At 38.8% G+C, this 23,480-nt stretch overlaps 1 protein-coding gene across 2 annotated transcripts in view; it reads right to left on the bottom strand.

Moving 5' to 3' along the window:
* Positions 1-2,846: 2,846 nt before the first annotated feature.
* The window catches only part of CNTNAP4 (contactin associated protein family member 4), a 283,423-nt gene continuing 262,789 nt past the window's right edge, over positions 2,847-23,480 (bottom strand). For both annotated transcript variants that reach the window (XM_045163204.1, XM_045163205.1), the window contains 3 exons: positions 11,747-11,965; positions 11,018-11,089; positions 2,847-5,063 (listed from right to left, as the gene is read on the bottom strand). In XM_045163204.1, coding sequence (XP_045019139.1) covers positions 4,870-5,063; positions 11,018-11,089; positions 11,747-11,965 — 485 coding nt within the window. In that variant the 3' untranslated portion in view covers positions 2,847-4,869. The remainder of the gene's footprint in view (positions 5,064-11,017; positions 11,090-11,746; positions 11,966-23,480) is intronic.

The raw sequence follows: 23,480 nt of genomic DNA, 5'->3' as shown, positions 1-23,480 counted from the left end.
GTGGGTAGCCATTTCCTTCCCCAGGGGACCTTCCTGACCCAGGGACCGAACCCGCATCTCCTGCCTTGCAGGCAAATATACTTATTTACCACTGCCCAATGAAAGCAGGAATCAGCAAACTACAGCAAACCAAATGCAACTCACTGCCTACGTTTGTAAGGTCTGTCAGCCAAGAATCGTTTATACATCTTTAAATGATTGTTGGGGTGCGGGGGAAGAAATCAGAACAGAAACATTTGATGACACTGGAGTGGAAATCATGTGAAATTCAAATTTCACTGTTGATAAGTATGGGAGTTATAATGCCCCAGCCTCTCCCCAGTTCAGGACTTCTTTAAAGGACCACATTCACAGGGTGGGCTGAGTCTGTTGTCATGGCACCAACCTCTCCATCCACCCCACTCTGCGTCTTCTTTTCTCAGATGTTGACCTCTACATTCAGTTCAGTTCAGTTGCTCAGTTGTGTCCGACTCTTTGCGACCCCAAGAATCACAGCATGCCAGGCCTCCCTGTCCATCACCAACTCCCAGAGTTCACTCAAACTCATGTCCATTGAGTCGCTGATGCCATCCAGCCACCTCATCCTCTGTTGTCCCCTTCTCCTCCTGCTCCCAATCCCTCCCAGCATCAGGGTCTTTTCCAATGAGTCAACTCTTCGCATGAGGTGGCCAAAGTATTGAAGTTTCAGCTTCAGCATCAGTCCTTCCAATGAACACCCAGGACTAATCTCCTTTAGGATGGACTGGTTGGATCTCCTTGCAGTCCAAGGGACTCTCAAGAGTCTTCTCCAACACCACAATTCAAAAGCACCAATTCTTCAACGCTCAGCTTTCTTCATTACTCCCTAGTAAATTTTCTTCATGACAATCTCTGCCTCAAGAGTTTGCTTTCCCAGAGAACTTAGCCTGTTAGGAATGTAATTAAGAAACATGGAGAGAGCTAAAAAGTGACAGCTAAAGGAGCTGAACATGATATGGCAGGGGATAGGGCAGTGCAGGGCTATTTTCCCTTGTAAGATGTCTTGTACTACTTGAGATTTAAAACATATGCATGTATCTTAAAATAATTTGTAAATATAATACCATAAATAGGGAAAATAATAAAAAATGGTTTCCCCAGAAAAGCCATTACAATGGTGGGTCAGATGTTTTTCCCCTCCCACTTTATTTGCATTTTCCAATTATCAAAACCACGCTCCGGGGAAGTTACTGACACACCAGAAGTCCAACTCTCTTACCACATTATGTGCAAACTGTTCATATTTTCTTGCTCCTCACAGTCTTCCTTGTAAACACGCATGTGCTCATTCACATACATTCCAAACACACAGTCATCTGCTGAGTTTTTCCTTCCCTGTTACCACTCTCCATTATCTGAACTTTGGAAAAGTAGAAGTTGAGCAGGACTATGAAATGCATCTGCAGAATTGTGTTATTTCGTTAGGTTAACCACTTAGTTGATGTGTGGATTGGGAAATCAACCAACAACACATAGTTTAATGAGCTGTGCCACCTTCTACCATACGGAAAACATTTGAAGTGACTCAGTCAGATCCAACTCATATTGAGTATTTCATAAAGACTACCTATGTTTCAGTTAAAATATCTCTCCTAGGATCAAGAACCATAAGCTTAACAAATATTTTTTTAAAGAAAACCAAGTCTATCAATGGCAATGACCTACAAACAAAGGTTTATGTTCATTCTAAATATGGAAAATAACTAGAACTTGGACAAAAAGGAAACCAAGATCCTTCAAATTTTCTATACCACTAAATAACTATCAAAACTTCATGTCTTGAAGGCACTAATTATCAGCAAAGTGTACAGCAAAAATGAAATTCTTGTCACAGCCTCACCACTTACACAGTACTATTAATATATGTCCCCTTGGGGATATAACCATATACCCTCATATACATGCATCTCAGACTTTTCATCTGTAAAACTGAGATTTTTCACACTAAATAATATACCAGTGATCACCAGTTGCATGATGGACTCTGTTGCAAGGATTATTTTTTTATAAACGAAGGATAATACCAGCTGGGGAGAGAGAATCTGGGATGCTTAACTTCTGTCTGGTTGTTGTCTGGGTTCTTCTTCTTCTGGTTTTTGTCTTTAACTTACTGTCTAAATAATTTATTAAATTTGCTTTAAAGAGAAACACTGGGGAAAAGATTTTTTAAAATGGAACTATTTCCTAGAGCGGATAGAGTTTCTACAAAATTAAGATGTCATTTCCCAGGCGTGACCCTCATTTCATGTGCCATGCTAAGTCCATTTTATTTCTTATTTGAATTTAATGAGGTTTGAGAAATTTGGTCTTCTCAAAAGAGAATGTTAATTACATATTGTTTTCATTTGTGTCACCTGAAATAATCAATAAAGAATTTTTAAACGTTTATATTTCAGCAGTGTGTGCTATATTCTTACATATGATCCTATGCATATATATAGGGTTCATTGGCCAAGTTCTCTGCAGAAGTAAAAGGATATCACCCAATGTAAACATAAGTAGCCTTTAAGCAAACAAATGCTAACAGGCAAATTGTTGTTCTCTGGAAAAATGTAAAATCTAGTTCAACTTCCTTGTTACAATCAGGAAACATTTTGGTATATTTTCTTTCATTTCTGAGTCTAGTTAAAAGGAAAAGTACATTATAAATGCAACTTTTGTTAACAATTCATAATAATCATGGGGTGTACCAAAAAGTTTTAAAAAGTCACAAACACCAGTAAAGAAGGCATACTTCTACACATCTTTTTACTGTTTTGAGAAAAAAAAAATCCAGTATAATTCCCTCATTTGAAACTTTTATACAACATCTCAAAATATATTCTGCATTTTACTTCAAAAATGCATTTTATTAAGAAAAAAGAAGGAACAGATTACAAACCAGGGAATGAAAGTCATGGCGTATGATATATCAGTGCGTTTTAATGCCATAATGTTAAACCTAGCAGAGCAGACCACAGAGTACTGTGGGGCTTCACTGTCTATAAGCCTGTCTACCTTCCAGCTCCCAACCAAGTTAACACTGCTACTAAATAACCAGAACACATGTAAAAGATTCAGGGCTGTTACCATTGTATTCAGCTTTGCATGAAATGAAAACTACCATTTTGGTGTTCAACCCCTTGGCAGCTACCACAGGACTTTAAAGAAAAAGAACGCCATGTATCCATATAGGTCTTTCATAAACCATGGTTAAGATTTCGTCAAGCATTTACAGAAACATCAAAATTAATACAGTGCTATGAGAAAGGACAGGCAGGTTTTATAAGGAGAGTTAAGAGGGAAAATAAAGGGAAAAGCGTTCACTTTACATATTTCCAAATTGTTCTGGTGTGGACAAACTAAAGCATCTAATTTTTCCTTGGCAGACACCTGGAAAGTATGAGTATAAATGCCAAAGTGCCTTTGCTATATAATTGGCTTGTGGAATTCAAAGATAGCTACATGAAAGCATCTTGTTCACATGGCCTCAAAGGTAATTACTGCAACAGTTTCATAAAGTGATTGATAATTATTTTAATTTCAGGCATGTATATATCTCCTAATCAGAATGTACTAGTTAGTAAGTTATATTGATTTTTGGTTCTTTTTGAGAAATTTACTCCATCATCATAAATGAGAAGTAACTCAAACGATAGAATATGACATATAATATGCCATCACCCCTTAGAAGGAACACACTTTAACAACTCTACTGGTTTTGCAAAAAAGGGGGCGTGACTGAAGCTTATATTCCAAAAAGTATGCCCTGGAGATTAGTATATAGCTAAATATATACCTGAAGTGGGGGATATAATTTAGAATGAAGAATGGAGCTTACATGTCAAATTGTCTCTTTTTTCTAATACATAAGAAGATGCTCCATGGTATATAGTGAATAGAGATCAAAGAAAACTGGGTGATATACTTTAGAAAAACAGAATTATAAACCTATAAAGAAAGCTTACATAGGATTTGGGGAAAATATTCTCAGAAGTATATTTCATTTGAGACATTACAGTTGTAAATAAAAAATAATTCTTTGCAGTGTTAAGAATTGTGTGTGTGTGTGTTTTATCAACAAGTTTACTTGCAAATATTTCACATTCTTTGGGAAATGGGCATTAACCAGGTTCTTAACTACTACCAATACCAAACCATAACAAATTAAACAGAAAAGTTTTAAAGGCAAGACATCACACACTGATGACCAATGCACTTTCTGAGTCTTGTTACAAATTTTATGTTCAGAGCTGGAGCCTGACGCGCAAAACCTCATGTTTCCAAAATCATTAAAAACAGTCAAATCGAAATAGAGCAATGCAAACAAACCAATGAAAACAAAAACATTTTTCCAGACTATTGATAAATTGTATTGAATGCAATACAGAGAAAGGCAAGGGGGTTTATATACTTTTGGCCACTGAAGATGCAAACACCAGCCAAACAGGATCTTAGAAGCATTTCCAGGTCTATGAATAACACCATGGGGACACCAAAGCAAACACAGCATATGTTCTCAAATAAAGCAAGGCCATTATAGTCCAGCTTTGATTTTCCTCTAACAACTTAGGTAGCAGCTACAGTTTTCACACTGAAAACCTGTAGCTCAAGTGAGTTAAACTTCCGCTTTAGATTGTATCAGAATGGCTGGAAATTAACAGCAATATCTAATTCTTATTATACAGAATGACCGCTATGGGAAATAAGTCAATGGATGAGGCCTCCTGGAGCCATCTCGAGTCTGGCAACATGGCAGTGCTGCAAATCCATTGCCTGTACATTCAGTGGAAGAGCTTGTTTTTTGTTCTTTGAGAGCCCCTGGCTATTAAATCAGGCTATTGTAATTATACAGTAAATCATCTCTGCCAATCAGAAGAAGTACTCTCTCTGATTTTCATTGACTGGATTTTGTATATTAAGCTCACTTTTCAAAACAGCCTCAGCATTGTCTACATTCTCTGACCTTTTTGCCTCATTTCTTTTGTATAACCTTTTCTGCTGATAAATGCGGACAGCTATGGCGGTGATGCACAGCAAGATAAAGATCACAACAGCTATCAAACCTAGTGAGAGAAGAGAAAAGAAGCACAAAATCAGAACCGTTGTCCAAACAGAAACTGTATAGGCTTCATTGTTTAAGAAGCCATAATAAAATTATTTTCTACCAAAATCAAGCATCTAGTATATGTAAGTTGGAAATATCAAAAACCTCAGGCATTTCTGGATCTAGTATTATCAAAATATGTTGAGTTTACTTCTGAGTTCTGTCAGTCTTATGGGCTCACCTTCATTTATTCTGAATGCATATTATAATGGATTATTTAGTGCATTTGTATATACAATTTTTTTAATAATATATTACCTACACATCTCTAAGTCCATGGGGTCACCTCATATTAATACCTAGACAAGTTTAGTTATTTTGAAATTATATAGTAGTAGTAACATCATAAAATAATCAAATGTGTTTTTAATACTTAAATATGTGAACATTTTAAAACTGAACTTTAGTTGATTTACAATGTTCTGTTAGTTTAAGGTGTACAGCATGATTCCATTATACATATATATATATATATATATATATACACACACATACATGTATCTCTATTATTTTTCAAATTCTTTTCCTTTATAGGTTGTGACAAAATATTGAGTAAAGTCCCTGTGCCATACAATAGGTCCTTGTTGGTTATCTATTTTACATATAGTAGTGTGTATATGTTGATCCCAATCTCCTAATTTATCCCCTTAAATGTTAACATTTTAATGAAGTTGATTATCAATAATCTGTTATATCCCTAAATAGCAAGAACAAGTTTTATATGAATAATCCTTACTATGAAATGTATCGATTCTGATACACAGATGAGATTATATCTATATTAAGAATATTGACTTTTTGAGACATCTGACTGTAAATAAAAAATTTAAACACCACAGCGGTTAGCTATGCTAATTGGTTACCAATTCTGGCATTATGTTAAGTCAGTTATCTTCAAAGTGAGATCTCTGAATCCTTGATGGTTCCTGGAACATTTTGAGGAGGCCCGTAGGGTCAAAACTATCCATAATAACTCTAAGATGCCTTTTTCACATGTTGACGTGTCCACTGAGAGAACAAAGCAAGGTTAGGTAAAGTTCCTGGTACCTTAACATGAACTAAGGCAAGGTCACCAAGCTTGCAAAGTGGTCACTGAATTCATAAATTAAGCAGGCACTGCTCTGCCAGCTTCATTTAAGAATGTCCTTGATGAAGCACTAAAAATTATACATTTTGTCAAATTGTGACGTTTGCCCATAAGACTTTCTCACATTTTGTGTGATGAAATGGAAAGTATCTGTAAAGTACTGATACTTCTCCTGCAGACTGAAGTACAGTGGCTGTCTCCGGAAGAAGGCCAGTGTGAGCATTTCATTTGAGTTGTGAGCTGAACTAGTTGCTTTTTCCTGTAAAGAACACTGTTTTTCTTGGAAAGAACGACTGACAGATAAACTGTGGTTGTTTTAACTTGGATATCTGGCAGAAATTTTCTCTAAAATGAAGTGAATCTGTCACTTCAAGATAAACAACTGAAAGTGCAGGGTGCCAGTGATCAAAGCCAAGTTTTCAGATGAAACGTAGAACTTGGAAAACTGTTGTCTGTCACAAGTTTGAGAGTTCCTCATGCTTAGACTCTTCTGGTGAAATCAGTGGCGGTGTGAACATAGTATTTTCAGTCGAAAATAAGTAGAACGGAAACAGCAAGGTGGATGGAGTCTCATATCATAAAACAAGGACTCTTTGCTCTAGTTTAAGGTAGGTGTAAACAACTCTGATAACTCCAACTGAAACCAAAACGTCGAAGGTCCTCATCAGTCACAATGGATTCTTGAGTACATGATCTGATGGGCAGATTGACTACAGCTAATAATATTGCCAGGGGCTAAGCCGATTTTTGGCTATGACACACTTATCTGAGAGGGATAGCAGAAACTTCAAAGGTCCTCATCAGTCACAATGGATTCTAGAGTACATGATCTGATGGGCAGATTGACTACAGCCAATAATATTGCTAGGGGCTAAGCTGATTTTTGGCTATGTCAGCTTTATCTGAAAGGGATAGCAATTCCTTGCTGACAGATCTAACATAAATCTGATAAGTGAATTCTGTATTGAAATCTGAAGAATTTTCTAATGGATATAATTGTTTTATTTTTGTTATATTAATAAAGAATAATTGAAATCAGAATATCCATTTGTTGTCATATATTTTGCCTCTCATCTTAGGAAAGTAATGAGTTATCAGTATTCTATTGCTTGGTTATAGGCCTCTGGTTTAAAGAAAGAGATCCTAAACAATTTCAGTGGAGAAAGCTGATGAAGTAGGTAGACAGTAGGCTGTGCTGCTGTGCTGTGCTGTGCTTAATTGTGTCCGACTCTTTGCAGGTCCATGGACTGTAGTCTGCCAGGCTCCTCTGCCCACATAATTCTCCAGGCAAGAATGCTGGAGTGGGGTGCTCTTTCCTACTCTAGTGGATCTTTCTGACCCAGGGATCAAACCCATATCTCCTGCATCTTCTGTGTCTCCTGCATTGGCAGGTGGATTCTCTACCACCAGCACCAAGTGGGAAGCCCACACAGACAGCAGGCTACTGCACACAAAATCAGGGATGGGCTCTGGAATGGGTTTGCTCCATGCATGTGATTTATCTCTTGTAATTGGAGACGGTTTATATTCTTTGGCCACCTGATGCAAAGAACTGACTCATTGGAAAAGACCCTGATCCTGGGAAAGATTGAAGGCAGGAGGACAAGGGGACAACAGAGGATGAGGTGGTTGGATGGCATCACCAACTCAATGGACATGAGTTTGAACACACTCCAGGAGTTGGTGATGGACAAGGAGGCCGGGCATGCTGCAGTCTATGGGGTCGCAAAGAGTTGGACACAACTGAGTGACTGAACTGAACTGAATTAGAGACAGTGTTATGTCAGGGTTTGTTATGTCCAAAAAAAACCTTGATTTAACATGATATACCAGAAAAAAAAAGGAAAGAAAAAAAGATATTATAAATGAAATAAGACTACCTGCTGCATTCTGTGACATTACTATCTGAAGTTCTGTGTGAATGTGTTTTTATGATGAAATTACATAGCTTGCTGTCTCAATCTGACCATTCATATATGTGAAGTCTGACCAGAAACTCTCTCTAGTGTCTGAGTCACCAGTTTTAAATGTCTTATTAAATCAATTTCCCCACCTCACCCAATTTATTTATTTGTTGTTTATGATTCAAGAAAAAGATTGCCTAAAATGTAAAACGTAGGAGAATTAGCCAATTAGAATATACTTAAATGGACTAACTCATGTTACACAGTGGATGCAAGTTAAGAGTAAGAAGACAACAGTTGAAGGAATCTACCACAATGCTGGCAGATGGAGAAACACACTAGAGAATGGTATTCTGTGATTTAGCAGATGAATTGCATGTGATCCCAGACAAGGCCTTTGGAGCTTAGATGGCCACAACCCGCTGCTCTGCTTCTGAAGCTCAGTCCCTGCCGTGATCAAAAGCAGGCACCACTAGATCCGGAGGCCCTGGGGAGACCCTGAGCAGCAAACCTTCCATAGAGTCTTGCTCTGCTCTATGCATCCGAGTCAAATGAGAATTTCACACATGACCTACAACTTGCTTCCATTCTAGAATAACACAGAATAACTTATAAACACACTTCTTCCTTTACTCTGCAAATCTTGCCAGTAATCTTTGCCCAAAGGTATGATAAAAAGATTAAATACTTGCTCTAACATTGGCATGACTACACAATGACTCTGTATCTGCATCTCCCTATATTCATACTACATTTATCTGTGTATAGAAAATATACAGTAAAAGCACCATTATTGTTGCAGAAACCAGTAATCGAGAAACCAAGCACCACACTCGGAGAGTTGGAGAACTCAGGTTTATTATGCCAGCAGGCACAGAGGAGTTAACACTCCAAGCTCTGAGCCCAGAACAAAGGGGTTATGGAGTTTTTATAGGCAGACTATAGTGGGCAACACTAGCTGCTAATAGGCTGGTTTAAACTAGGGGGTTTTGCACGCATGGGAATAGCGGTCAAGATGGGGAGGGGAATGCCTGACCTTTACAGGGACAGGCATGATTAAGCAGGTGTGCAGGGGCTGGGCAATGGCAAAGAGCAGGACAAGGTGAGTGAGATAAGCTCCGGTTCCTAGTATTGTAAGTCCCCACTTTCCAAGACTACATGACCTATGTGATCCACACTTTGCAAGGAGCAAGCTGAGTTACAGAGAGAGAACGAGCAGGAGGTTATGTAAAATTTTAACTTTTCCTCTTCATTATGAGACTGAGACAATTTATTTGACTAGGAGTCCCAATTTGAAATGTTGAGTGCATTGCACTGATAAATGGTATAACTTTAAATTTAGAGTTTTTACCATTTAATGTTTTAATGCTATATTAATATATTTATTTTACACATGCAGATTTTAACTACTCTTCTAACAGGGTGAGGAGCCTATTTTATGCATCTTTAATTTATACACCATTAATTTGACAAAAAATAAAACAACTAAAAAAGCAATGGGGATTTTAATATTCTCACAAATTTTGATCAGTACTATTCTGTCTAAATAAAATTCTAAGTACTTAAAGGAAGCTGATGTCTACACAAGTAAGGGTGTAAAAAGTAGAGAACCAAATGGATCAATTATAAGCCCACATAAGCTGCTCAAGTATATATCTAATCACATTACTTGGCAATATGATAAAATAATAGCTTACTTTCTATATCATTTGCAGAATATGGAGAAAAGGTGAACCATTTAACATTTCAATAATCTGATTAATAATATTCTGAAAACCATTAATCAGGAAGAAAAAGGTTTATGTGGGGGCTTGGTTTGGAATAAATTATGTCTCAGAGAATATGCTGCTCTACTGCCAGGAAGATATATTTAAAATTTTTGGTGCTAATTTTGCAATTTAAAATAAGTAATAAACCACTTTTATTCCATTAGCTTAGTATTTGATAAAATGCAAATACAACTGTAATATTCATTGAGAGGAGCATCTAAACCATGAAAATAATCCACTTTATTAAGCATTAAAGCAACAATAAACACATGTTTTTAATGTTCATCTCAAAATTTTCCAACTTGCTACATAAATTCTTGCAGAAGCAGTGATGTGTCCAAGAAACCAAAAAATGACACTTCCTTAAATACAATCAGAACACCCTAGGGAGTGCAGATGGCCATTATAAAGCTAAATGATATTCATTATTAGTACTATGTCCTGCTGCTGCTGCTGCTGCTAAGTCGCGTCAGTTGTGTCCGACTCTGTGCAACCCCATAGACGGCAGCCCACCAGGTTCCCCCGTCCCTGGGATTCTCCAGGCAAGAACACTGGAGTGGGTTGCCATTTCCTTCTCCAAAGGAGTTGTGTCCAACTCTTTGCGACCCCATGGACTGCAGCCTACCAGGTTCCTCTGTCCATGGGATTTTCCAGGCAAGAGTACTGGAGTGGGGTGCCATCGCCTTCTCTGATGTCCTAATGAATATCTAATACTAATACTTGAGTGTGGTATTTCAGTGAAATTATCAATTATTTATACTGGAAATCTCCAAGGAAGCTGCATTTAGGAAAACTATATGACAATCCAATACAAATAATAAACCACCTTCCTGACCTCAGGATTCACTGATAACTCTTGGGACATGTACAGATTCTTCATGTACTGTCTATTCAGTGTCCAACTCTTTAGGGACCCTGTGGACTGTAGCCTGCCAGGCTCCTCTGTCCATGGAATTTCCCAGGCAAGAATACTGGAGTGGGTTGCCATTTCCTTCTCCAGGGGATCTTCTCTACCCAGGGGTACAACCTGCATCTCCTATATTGGCAGGCGGATTCTTTCCAGCAGCCCTATAGTGTCTATAATGCTAAATATTCACCATTATTAGCAATGATATTAAGTACTGAAGAAGAGCTCATTCATGCCTTCTGTTACCTCCAATGACTGCAGAGTCACTTTTGATTGTATTAGTCAGGGGTTCTCTGTCATCTCTTGTTCCAGAATGATCTACATTAAAGGACAAAAAAGAGGGAGATGGGGTGATATAGGAGAGTAAAAAGAAGACTTTTTAAAAACTCATAAACAGTTTAAATCAGAACAGAATTATAGAGGTCAATGTGGGATGTTTGTAAATGTAAACTTAGGCAATACCCACATGCAAAGGCCTATATAAATAAGGAATTGAGAATTGAGAATCTAAAAAAGAAATAGGAAAGAATCAAAGGTTAAAACCAGTTTTAAGAATTCACTTCAAATACTTATGGCTGTTTCATGTTGACGTATGGCAAAAACCAACACAAGGAAAAGTGAAAATGTTAGTCACTCAGTCTTGTCTGGCTCTGCAACCCCATGGACTGTAGCCTGTTAAGAGTCTGTTCATGGAATTCTCCAGGCAAGAAAACTGGAGTGGGTCATCATTCCCTTCTCCAGGGGATCTTCCCGACCCAGAGATCAAACCTGGGTCCCCTGCACTGCAGGCGGATTCTTTACCATCTAAGCCACCAGGGAAGCCCAACCAACACAATATTGTAATCATCTCCAATTAAAAATAAATTAAGGAAAAAGAAATCATTTTCGGAATACAGCATCACAGAAACATCAGAAGATTTTAACATGCAGTGGATATGCCATTTGTGACTGGGTAAAGGAAAAGCCATACACCACCTGCAAAGGAGTGTGTCCTCTCCCTAGATGTGGCATCAGTGCCAGCCTGGGCCACACAGCTGGACTCCGTCACGTGTCCTGAGATGGTGATGGGGGCGGGGCGGCTGGGCTGCAGAGCGGCCTTCAGCGGGGCCACGTGGCTGACCTGCACAGCAGACAGACAGCCCAGGAAGCCCTGTGCGCCCGCCAGTGCTGTCTCCTGGTCCACATCGCTGTGTTCTGTGAAGCCAAAGAGATGTGGCAGTACTGATAACAGAGAAGGTGCAAACAGCCAATTGCACAGTGCAACAGTCCAAGTCTTGATGATGCAGCAGCAATACGTACTCAGCTACTAAATTCCTTTTGCTTTTGTCTTTATTACAAGACATTCACGAAGTCTTTCCACAACTACTGGTGACATATCCCAGGTTAATGAAGACAAGTGTTTAAGCATGGCTAATTAAATACGTTGAGAGCTCTCTGGAAATCATTAAAGCTTCTACAAGAATGGGTCTGATAATGAACTGATCTGGGTTCCTGTAGATATTACGTAAGAGGCTGTATCTCAAAGCCATTAGGGACTCGACTTCTTCATGTCCAGCAGTGAAAACTCTCACCCCCCAGGCTGCCTTTACTCCCAGTTTCACTGTCCACCTATCACTCAGACCGAGACAGTGTGCATTCCCTATAGCTAGATAACCCTTCCCCATTTTAATGAGCATTTGGTAAATATGGGACTACTGCGGGGCAGAGATTGGTTTGAATGTCAAAATATTAATTCATAATTTTACAGTGGAGAAGATATTTCATGCTTGGCAAGCATGAAATCTAAACAAGGGGCATTAATTGTAGGTTTTTAACATTCAAATGGTATCAGCCTATGATGCATCCACCCACTCAACAAGATCATAAAACAGCAGGATCCCTCTTTCCTCTGCTGCACATATGTGGACACCAACATTTGCATTTTTTTCTTTCTTTTTAAAGTGAAAGTGTTAGTTGCTCAGTCATGTCTGGCTCTTTGAGACCCATGGACTGCAGCCCGCTGGGCTCCTCTGTCCATGGGATTCTCCAGGTAAGAATAATGGAGAGAGTAACCATTTCCTTCTCCAGGGGATCTTCCCAACTCAGGGATCAAACCCATTTGTCCTGAATTACAGGTAGATTCTTTACAGCCAGAGCCATCAGGGAAGCCCTTTTAAAAAACTAATAAAGTAAATATTGTATTTATGAATGCTTATTATATGGTAGGCACTATTCTAAGGAATTTGATTTGCATGTTTGTGTTTAACTCATACAGGGCTCCAAAATCACTGCAGATGGTGATTGCAGCCATGAAATTAAAAGACACTTACTCCTTGGAAGGAAAGTTATGACCATCCTAGTTAGCATATTGAAAAGCAGAGACATTACGTTGCCAACAAAGGTCCATCTAGTCAAGGCTATGGTTTTTCCAGTGGTCATGTATGGATGTAAGAGTTGGACTATAAAGAAAGGTGAGCACAGAAGAATTGCTACTTTTGAACTGTGGTGTTGGAGAAGACTCTTGAGAGTCCCTTGCACTGCAAGGAGATCCAACCAGTCCATCCTGAAGGAGATCAGTCTTGGGTGTTCATTGGAAGGACTGATGCTGAAGCTGAAACTCCAATAATTTGGCCACCTGATGCGAAGAGCTGACTCATTTGAAAAGACCCTGATGCTGGGAAAGATAGAGGGCAGGAGGAGAAGGGGACGACAGAGGATGAGATGGTTGGATGGCATCATCGACTCAATGGACATGGGTTTGGGTGGACTCTGGAAGTTGGTGATGGACAGAAAGGCCTGGCGTGCTGCGGTTCATGGGGTTGCAAAGAGTCAGACATGACTGAGCGACTGAACTGAACTGAGCCATGAATAACCTATTTAAGTCACATAGACAAGACCCTTTAGGTTGAGAATTTTAGTGATTTGCCTGAGGTTACTCGGCTGTTGGCCTCATGCACTGGACTCTAGGCCTGTTGGGTTCTTTTGTTTATTATTGACACATTCTTTTACTCTGCTTATATCGTCTGTGGTGTGTTTTTTTTGTTGTTGTTTTTTTTTTTTTTTTTTACTTGAGAGCTATTCTTGAAATGACTCTGAGCAACTTAATTCTGATTGAACCTGTCTTTGCTATATCAAGGTTTTTGAAGAACACTTCCTTATGTTCTATTTTCATTCACGTTTTATGCCTTTTAAAAAAATACTGATTAGATATTTAGCATCATGTGTATCATACTATATTAAAACAATCTGAAAATTAGAGAGATTATATTACCTTCCTGTTGTGCTGGGGGATACAGTATTCAGACCAAGGCATTCCAGCTCTGGAGGCTGTGTTTTTACCACCACGCTATCCTGCCTCTCTGCACAAGGAGCCCTGAGAGGCATTCTGCTGCTCTGTGAGCACACAGGGGACCCTCAACACCAGCATCTGTTACACGGGAGGTGCTTCATCACCTTTGTGTGTAAACCAAAGAACTAACTCAGTCCCACCACACAGCAGCCACCCATTTGAACAGATGGAAATACATTCAAACATATATATTTTTAGAAAAAGAGAAGATTCTTTCTTTGGAGTTTTGGGTTTTGTTTTTAAACTCTAACAAGAAATAAAGAGAAATATACTTTAATAGCAACATAATCAGAACAGTGCTTCTCATATTTCTTCTCCAGGGTTAAAATCTTGAATAACATGTCTATAGATCTTAAAAAAAAATCTTACCTTTTGAATAACAACAACAACAACAAAAAGTAAATAAATAAGATTCATTTCTCTGGTAAAAACTTGATATGAGGCAACTTTTAAAAATCCTATACCTTTAGATTGAAAATATCTACCTCTTATAAAATATTGTTAAAAAACAAAAAGCATTAAGCTCTAAAACTTCAAGTGGTCAATCAATATTTGTTTTAAGAGCTAAATGTACAGGAAACACATTCCCTGCTGTTCGAGCATCTTACATTCTAGCAGGGGAGACAATAAACATGAAACAGGAATGGATGAGAATTTTGAAGACTGATAATGCTATGAAGAAGTAAATTAGAAAGTGTGATGGAGTGGATATGGAACAGAAATTTATCTTGATGGATTAGGTGATTTTTCTGTGTGTCTGTTTTAAGAATGACTCTGCACAGCCCTATTTTCTTAGTCATCTATACATATTACTCTAGTGTCGTCTGGCTCTTCTTTCTTACATTTTGCAAGATTCCCTGTGATTTAGGGATTTTTTAAATCTGATTGTTCCTGTTGTGTATCTTCGCTCATCAATTATGCACAGAACATGGTGGGCCCTTTTAATCTGCAGCTTGGAAAATTCCATATGTTGAGTGTGCAACCACTGGTTCAGTTTCACCCCTTTTATACTTCTGGACTGCCGAGCAGTCATGCTGAACCTCCTCTGCATGAACATTTAACTGCCTTTAGTTTCCCTTCTGATTTCTTTTAGAACTTGTTTTTTGTGGGTCCATGGCTTCACTCACACAAGGAGCAACAGTTAGAACTGGACAAGGAACAACAGACTGGTTTAAAATTGGGAAAGGAATACAAGAAAGGTGCATACTGTCACCCTGTTTATTTAACTTCTTTGCAGAGAATGTCAGGTGAAATGCTGGGCTGGATGAATCCCAAGCTGGAATCAAGATTGTGGGGAGAAATATCAATAACCTCAGATATGCAGATGATACCACTCTAATGGCAAAAAGTGAAGAGGAACTAAACAGCCTCTTGATGAAGGTGAAAGAGGAGAGTGAAAAATCTGGCTAAAAACTCAACGTTCAAAACACTAAGATTGTGGCATCCAGTTCCATCACTTCGTGGCAAAAAAAAAAAAAAGGAGGCAAAGTGGAAGCAGTGACATATCTTATTTTCTTGGGCTCCAAAATCACTACAGATGATGACTGTAGCCATAAAATTAAAAGACGCTTGCTCCTTGGAGGGAAAGCTATGACAAACCTATACAGCATATTAAAAAGCAGAGACATCACTTTGTTGACAGAGGTTCACAGAATCAAAGCTGTGGTTTTCCAGTAGTCACATGCAGATGCCAAAGCTGGACCATAAAGAGTCTGAGCACCAAAGAACTGATGCTTTTGAATTATGGTGCTGGAGAATACTCTTGAGAGTCCCCTGGATTGAAAAGAGATCAAATCAGTCAATCCTAAAGGAAATCAACCCTTTATTTATTGGAAGGACTGACACTGAAGCTGAAGCTCCAATACTTTGACCACCTGATGGGAAGACCCTGTTGCTAGGAAAGATTGAAGGCCAAAAGAGAAGCAGGTGGCAGAGGATGAGACAGTTAGATAACACTGCTGACTCAATGGAGGTGAATTTGCACAAATTCTGGGAGATAGTGGAGGACAGATGAGCCTGGCATGCCACAGTCCATGGGGTCTCAAAGAACTGGACATGACTGAGCCACTGAACAACAGTGCTTCATTCACTTGCTCTCCAGGGGATGATTTCAAATATCCATAAAGACAACTTTTTTTTTTTTTTTTAGTCTGGGAAAATCATACTTTTAGTTCCTCAAGGTCTTTTTTGGCTTGGCTAGAATCTCCTTGCATTGCTCTTGCTAGCTTTCCCTCAGGATGGGGACTGTCTCCTTGGATAGCTTACTTCTGTTTGTTCTGGTTTCTCTCCCATCTGACTGCTGGTGAATCAAGGGTTGTGTACAGGGCTGTTTTTCTCATCTGCTGGTTGGTTCTCCATCACTGTCTCTTCAGGTGGTTGGCGCCCAGAGAAGGTAGACAGTGTATCAGCCATCCCTGTCAGTGAAGCTACCGGCCAAACACCTGCTCAACTTTGGGATACAGAAAACTTGGCCCAAACTTCAGGACTGAGGAAGTTCTCACATTTCAGTCAAAGCAGGAAGATGGAAGCCCTGAGTTTCCAATGCTGCCCTTTCCCCACAGGGTCCAGGGATCTCTGCAAGCCAAGCATTTTTCAGGATCCACACAATTCAGGGTCTACCCTAAGACTCCTGTAGGCTGGTCCCCAGGCTCCCTTCCAACCAGAAGCAGGGAGTCTCAGAACACAGTCTCACTGGCAGCCTCTAGGCAACCCCACCAGCTGGGCTGGACCATCAACCCCCTTGTTCCAGGAGACTCAATGGGTTGAAATTAGAAGTTGGAGAGAAAGAAACTATGGGATTTTGCAGCCATTTTCCCAGAATTGAGTCCGAATGAAATCAGCAGTTACATTAAGTTGCTTAAAAGCAATGCCTAGCATCAGATATCTGCACTGAGAACAGGGCTAGTACAGCCAATGAGCAAAAATATCTATCTTTCCTCTTATCTGACTTCAAAAATATCAACAACATCTAAGTGTTAGAGCAGGACAGGTGGAGGAATTGAAGACAAATATCGCTTTACTTCATTGAAATCCTGATAAGACAATTACATTTAGATTGTTTCTGGTTATAAAAATCCCTAACCAACCCAGATTTTGAGGGTGATCCTGCCTGTTAAAAAATTAGCCTCAACTGTATCTTCCAACCAAGGGAATGACTTCTGCTTTTGTAAAGAAATCTTCTCCCAAAAGTTCTTTAAAAAAAAAAAAAAAAAAGAGTACCAAGGAGTTAAAATTTGTTTGAAGCACTTTTCTATTTATTACCAGAGAGAGGAAACTGTTTCTGGAAAGGATACGAAATAAATGAAGAACAATTAAAACCAGAAGTGCTTCATGAAACTTCTTGTGGCTCTCAGAACAACAGTAACAACAAAGCAAAACAAAAAACCTCAAAACAAACCTAAGTAGCTTGACCATACCTATGCAAATGGGGCCACCTTAAGAAAGGATCGCAAGGCCTTTAATCCATAAAGATAAAGAAAGCTTGCCAGAAAATGGTACAGTGACTCGGTGCTAAAACCCAGCAGGATATTTTTACCATCAACTAGGATGTAGCAATGACAAAAGTTAGCGGCAAAGGAAAATGGCAAAGCAGACAGCAAATACGGTACGGATAATGTCAGCTTTTCATGAAAGGTGTTTATATGCCAACAAGCCTACTGCTCTGAGATACAACCTTGAGGACTGATTAATGTAAAAGCTATTTATAGTGAGGCATCTCGGGGTAACCCGAGCTTCTCTTTTGCTTTCAGCACGACCTGTCTCATTGGAAGTGTCATTTGACTGGACTTTTACAAAATCACAGTGTCCTTAAGCAACTGAATTCAACTTTCTTATGTACCCCTGGGCTTTGAAGCAGGTTTGACATAAAATATCCCCGTGACTGAGGTCTGTTCCTGAGCTCTTCTGAGGAGATGCAGTAGACATCCTCCTCCCTCTGACCGCACACTTTATTTACCTCTGGCCCAGGTCTCCACTGCAGAAACCTGAGTTACTTCCTGGCTCTGCATCTCACAAGAGATAAATGATCCCCACTATCACTGTCTTTAAATATACCAAAGCTACTGCTCGCCATGAGGGAAAGCATCTTCAGACTAAGAAAACTTTCCTAACATAAAAAATAAATCTGTAAACAAACAAACAAAAAAAGAACTCAGAACCAAAGTTAATGAGTTTGGATAACCAAAGCCAATGTAACACAGCCTGTTACTTTTTCGAGGGAGATTGACCCTCGAGGAGTTTATCTGACGCAACCTGATTCTTCCCACCAGGATGTACCAACCGGTTTCTGCTGTCAGCGCTCTTGCACCATGACATTTCTCACATACAAAAGTCATAAGTAGTCGCTGTAAACATCACTCAGCCTCTGAGAACAGTAATTTTCAATCATTTTGCAACAGGTTAAATTATGTTATTATTCAAAATGTGGGCACATTATGCTATGAGAGGTTTTTATGCAATTTCAAGAGTATGTAACGATCTTAATGGAGATATTTTTTTTTCCATGCAGTGGAATTGTGACCCAATAAAAGCTTAATGAATTAGCCAAACAACTCTATACCTGCATATTTCCCTTGATTAATTACATCGTGGAGAGATGTCTTTTTCTGTAATCTTTGCTTAAGTAGGTCTCTTAAAGGAGCTGATTGAGGAATCATTCACTTTGGCCTCAGTAGTTAATACATTTTGAACACACTTAACAAAGAAATGACGTCAGACTGTCTGCCTCTTCAGAAGGAAGAATAGAAATGAAGGAAGTGTTTCCTCTCTGTCCTCATCTCTACAAATGGGAGTGGACTGTAGGAACGATTTTTAGCTCCAATCATCGTTAACAAGCATCACTAGCAGCTCTCAAGCAACAAAGATGATTTAGAGGAAGCAATATCTTACTCTGATGACATGGAAACCACCTCCAGCCCTCAGTTATACTTAACAGACAACATGAGCAGAATTCACATTTCACTGGCCTTGCTCTGACAGAGCTGTAGACCTTGGGCTGGCTGGACCCATGTCCCTGCTGTGTCTGTGCCCTCTCTCCACCCTGAAGGTCCTGTATCTGGACTCCTGTCAATTGCATCCTCTCCCGCTCTCATCCGTCAATGCCTGGTCTTTAATAAATTTACTCACACAGTACTGTAAGGCCCTGATCGTGGTTTTATTTTTCACTTATTCCTGATGCAGGTACATTTTCAAGCACATCAGTAAACTAAAGAAATAAAACAATTGCTTTCTCCTTTTTATTTTAGAAATTATTTGAGTTTTATCACTGTCTGAGGGTTTCTAGGTTTTGGCAGCTGATATATAATTTGGGATTTGGGGTTTTGGCTTCTATCACTTGCTCTCTATTGAAGTGTAAGTAGAGCTCTGCTTTATGATGTTTAACAGCCAAATCCTCATCAACGGCACACACTTGCCCATCTCACCTGGAGCATGTACTTGTGATTATATGTGCTTCTGACAAAATCCCAGTGTCTACCTTATCATCTGCTCTATAATTAAAATCAGATAAAACATTTCAACATCATGAGTGTTCTCTGATTTTAGAATATGACACTTCTGATCGATGCTCGTGTATCATGAGGAGAAAGGCTGTTTTTAACTTTCTAGGTATGCCAATTCAAAATGATATAGCTGTATCTGGAAATGACTGGAGCCATGATAAGGATGAAGTCATGCCAAGTACTGAAGATGGTCTATATTTTAATTATCAAATGCTAAAAAATCAACCTGATGAATACAAAAAAGTGATTTTAAAGTAGACTTTTTATTTTTTTTCTCCAAATGGTACTTCTCTTTTAAAATAAATGATACTGGATGCTTGGGGCTGGTGCACTGGGACGACCCAGAGGGATAGTGTGGGGAGGGAGAAGTGAGGAGGATTCAGGATGGGGAGCACATGTATACCTGTGGTGGATTCGTTTTGATGTTTGGCAAAACTAATACAGTGTTTGAGGTTTAAAAATAAAATAAAATTTAAAAAAAATAAATAAAATAAACCCTCCATTATCTTAAGAGACATTTCATGATATATTTACACAATGCCCTTAGCTTATTTGGCTCACATATCTTCCTCACCTCTGGGCTCTGAAGTGTGTTTTACATAAAGGATTCCCGACACATTGAGATTGTTCTCAAGCTCTTCATCAGGGTAAGTGGATGTCCGTTCCTGGCTGACTACAGACTTTATTTACATCTGGCCCAAATCCCACCACAGTGATCCAAGAGCACTTCCTGGCTCTGTGGCCTCAGTAGAGAGAAATGATCTTTAATGGTCATCAGTCACCTCCAATATACAAAAGCTACTGCTCAGGATGAGTGCAAATAATCATCCAGTTTTTACTCAAATAAATCATAAATCTATCCTAACATATTAAAGTATCCAGACATAGAATCCAGAGCTTCACTTTATAGTGAATTCCGAATACGAAAAGCAAATGTAATGTACTTTATTGAAGATAGGAGTGTCTGAATTGAGCTGCTTTGGCAAAGAGCTTGATCTTCTCACTCCAGCTCCCAACTACTAATGACTATTATTGCCAAAGTTACTGCGTCCTCAAATATTTCAAGCATAGTAGGGAGTTAGAGATGGTTTTCATGTCATCACAGTACAGATTGATATGATTTCTTAAATTTACCCTCCTTTCAACACCTGCTAGTAAGACTGATTAATAGTGACAATGATCCAAAATTATTCCCATGATTCTTCCTAAGTGTAAGGAATGAGTATGGAAAACAGGGGAAGAATGCCCTTTGTTTCTGGGGTCCATCTGAAATGGCAGTGGATGGTCATATCCTTGAGTGTTTGTTTGAAAATGTAAGCAAATGACAACTCTAAAATATTTATTTTCTGCTCCCTTAAAATAAATATTCAGATAGTATAAATGATATAAGTATTTTACTATTTTTCTTGGCTGCACCATGCAGCTTTCAAGATCTCAGTTCCCTGGCAGAGACTGAACCCAGGGCCGCAGCGGTGAAAGCACCGAGTCCTAGCCACTGGGCCGCCAGGGGGGTCCCACGGCATGCTAACTTACTTTACTTTGGAGGGTAATTTGGAGCTATTTTATCCCAAGCAACTTAGGGTATACTACACTTAATTAGATACACAGGAACATCGTGTATTAGGATTATCTGCCCACTAACCATAAATTCTGTGAGGGCAGATGCAACGTCTGCCATGCTGACTGGCACGCCTTGTGTTCACAACAGGTGATCACAGCGTAGGTGCTAAATGAATAAGGGAACCAAATGGGCTTATAAAAATGAGAACCACTGTTGGTTAGCATGAGGCCAGGAGAATGTGCCTTGCAGACCTCCAACTGGGTGAGAGGAATCGACTGAGGGCCCCAGGTACTGGGCTCTGAAACTCATCCTCAGGCTTGGGCCAGGGCCTTGCTACCCACGGCTGTTCCCAGGCAAGAGCTGACCACAGCAGGGACTCTAAGGCACACCCACCCTCTGGAGACACGAGACTCCTCTGGGGGCCAACAGACTCGGCTCCCCCACAAAGCTGAAGTCCAGGATGCTTCTAACTGTCCCTCTCTCTCTCCTTCACTGGAAGGCAGGCTTGCATGCAGTCCTGACAAGATCTCTCCTCATGTTCTCTTTCATAAGTGTCCCCTTGATAAAACCCTCACGTGGTTAATTTTGTCTTGACAATGGATTCTTGGAGGACTGCAACTAACATAGAAACCTCAAGATTGACCAACTCTATAGAAAATGAATAGCTCCATTTTAGCATCTATTTTTACCATAAATTAATGTAGCATATTAAAATATAATAATATACTACATAACATTTTGTTGTAAATGCATACATATACCACACCATATGACCATAAATTATTAGTCTCCTTTGAATTACACATGATTTGAATGCAATGTTAGTCTTTGGTCAAGATTCACACCTTAGGATATCAATAAATTCATACTTCCATTTTTAGGAGAATGAATTGATTCAGACTCTAAAGTTTACTGCTGAACTTGGACTTTAATCTTATTTTTCAGCATGAGTGATATGAGTCTTAATAACATGCTATTCTTGAGTAAAAACATTAACATCTTTAATTCCTTATTAATCTGCAATATTCATTATAAAAAGAGAAACAAGTATCTATATAATGAATGTTATTATTCTACTGTTTGATTACAATCTTCCTCATAGAATGCAGGTCAGTTTCCCAATTGTTTTATAATATATTTAACATACTTCTATTCACACAAAGTATTTTCATCAGCAAATCTGGCATTAAGTTTGAAGATGCTATTTCTTCAAAAATATGATTTTATCAACATTATGCATAGTTGTTAGAATTTTTAATCTTTTAATTTTACATTTTTTTGTAAAATGCCTCAACTCAGGCCCTGCTAGACTGAGAAACTCTTGAAATTGAAATTTATTATAATTATTTGATCTTTTTTATTACTATAGTTGAATTTATGTGGTTTATGCTATGAAACCACTTGGGATTTTCCAGTTAAGCTTCCAGATATCTAAGTAGTCCTTTACACATATATTTCATGTCCATCCTAGCATACTAGAAGAACAATTCAATTCAATTTCCTTTATTTGTTTGGAGAATAAGAGCATACAACATTGGCGCTTGTCACAATGCTAGAAAGACTATAAATATTTGTAAACTTATGTATTAACCTTCTCAGAACCAATATCTTGATCATTCACCCACAGGTTTAATCAAGCATTCTCAAGATTCTAACATTATGTAAAGGGAATGTAAGAAGTGATATATCAAGGTACAAGTACCTGAAAAGGTCAAAAATAAAATATTTCATTTACTATCTTGGACAAAATATTCCAGGTTAATGTCAAATATCAAACTAGGAATGAAAACCAGACTACAGGAAGTCCTCCAACTTCACATTTATATCTAAAAAGAAAATCTCTTTTAAAATTTATTGCCCCTCTTTCCGTTTAGTCTTTGTTGGCAAATATTTAAAAAGCACACATGTTTTGATGCTAAAATGGCAAGAGTATGTTTCTATTTCCATGCTACTATCAGAGGTAACTGGTGGATAGAAATAAGAATCATAAGGCATTTAGACAGACACTGGGTTATATTATAAGTCAGCAGGAGTGGCTGGCCGCTGCCTTCAACAAAATAGACAGGATCCAGGCCACAACTTGAAGCATATTCACTAACCAGCAGAATGACAAGTGCTTTCTCCTCCATATTCTTCTGACCTAATCCTAGTGCTCTCACTAGATTATGGTTTATATGTCTGGCAGCTGATTGATATACGGTGTGTTATTTATACCTTAATTATTTGATATTTTTGAAGTGTGAGAGGGAGACCATGTTTTATTATGCTGGACTGACATAGGGCAGACCACCAGCATGGCGTTACTATTCAAGGAGGATGCTT

The sequence above is a fragment of the Bubalus bubalis genome, chromosome 18 (genome assembly GCF_019923935.1).
Source record: "Bubalus bubalis isolate 160015118507 breed Murrah chromosome 18, NDDB_SH_1, whole genome shotgun sequence".
NCBI lineage: Eukaryota > Metazoa > Chordata > Mammalia > Artiodactyla > Bovidae > Bubalus > Bubalus bubalis.
Note: the sequence above shows the minus strand (reverse complement) of the source record. Positions and strands in the feature narration are given on the sequence as shown.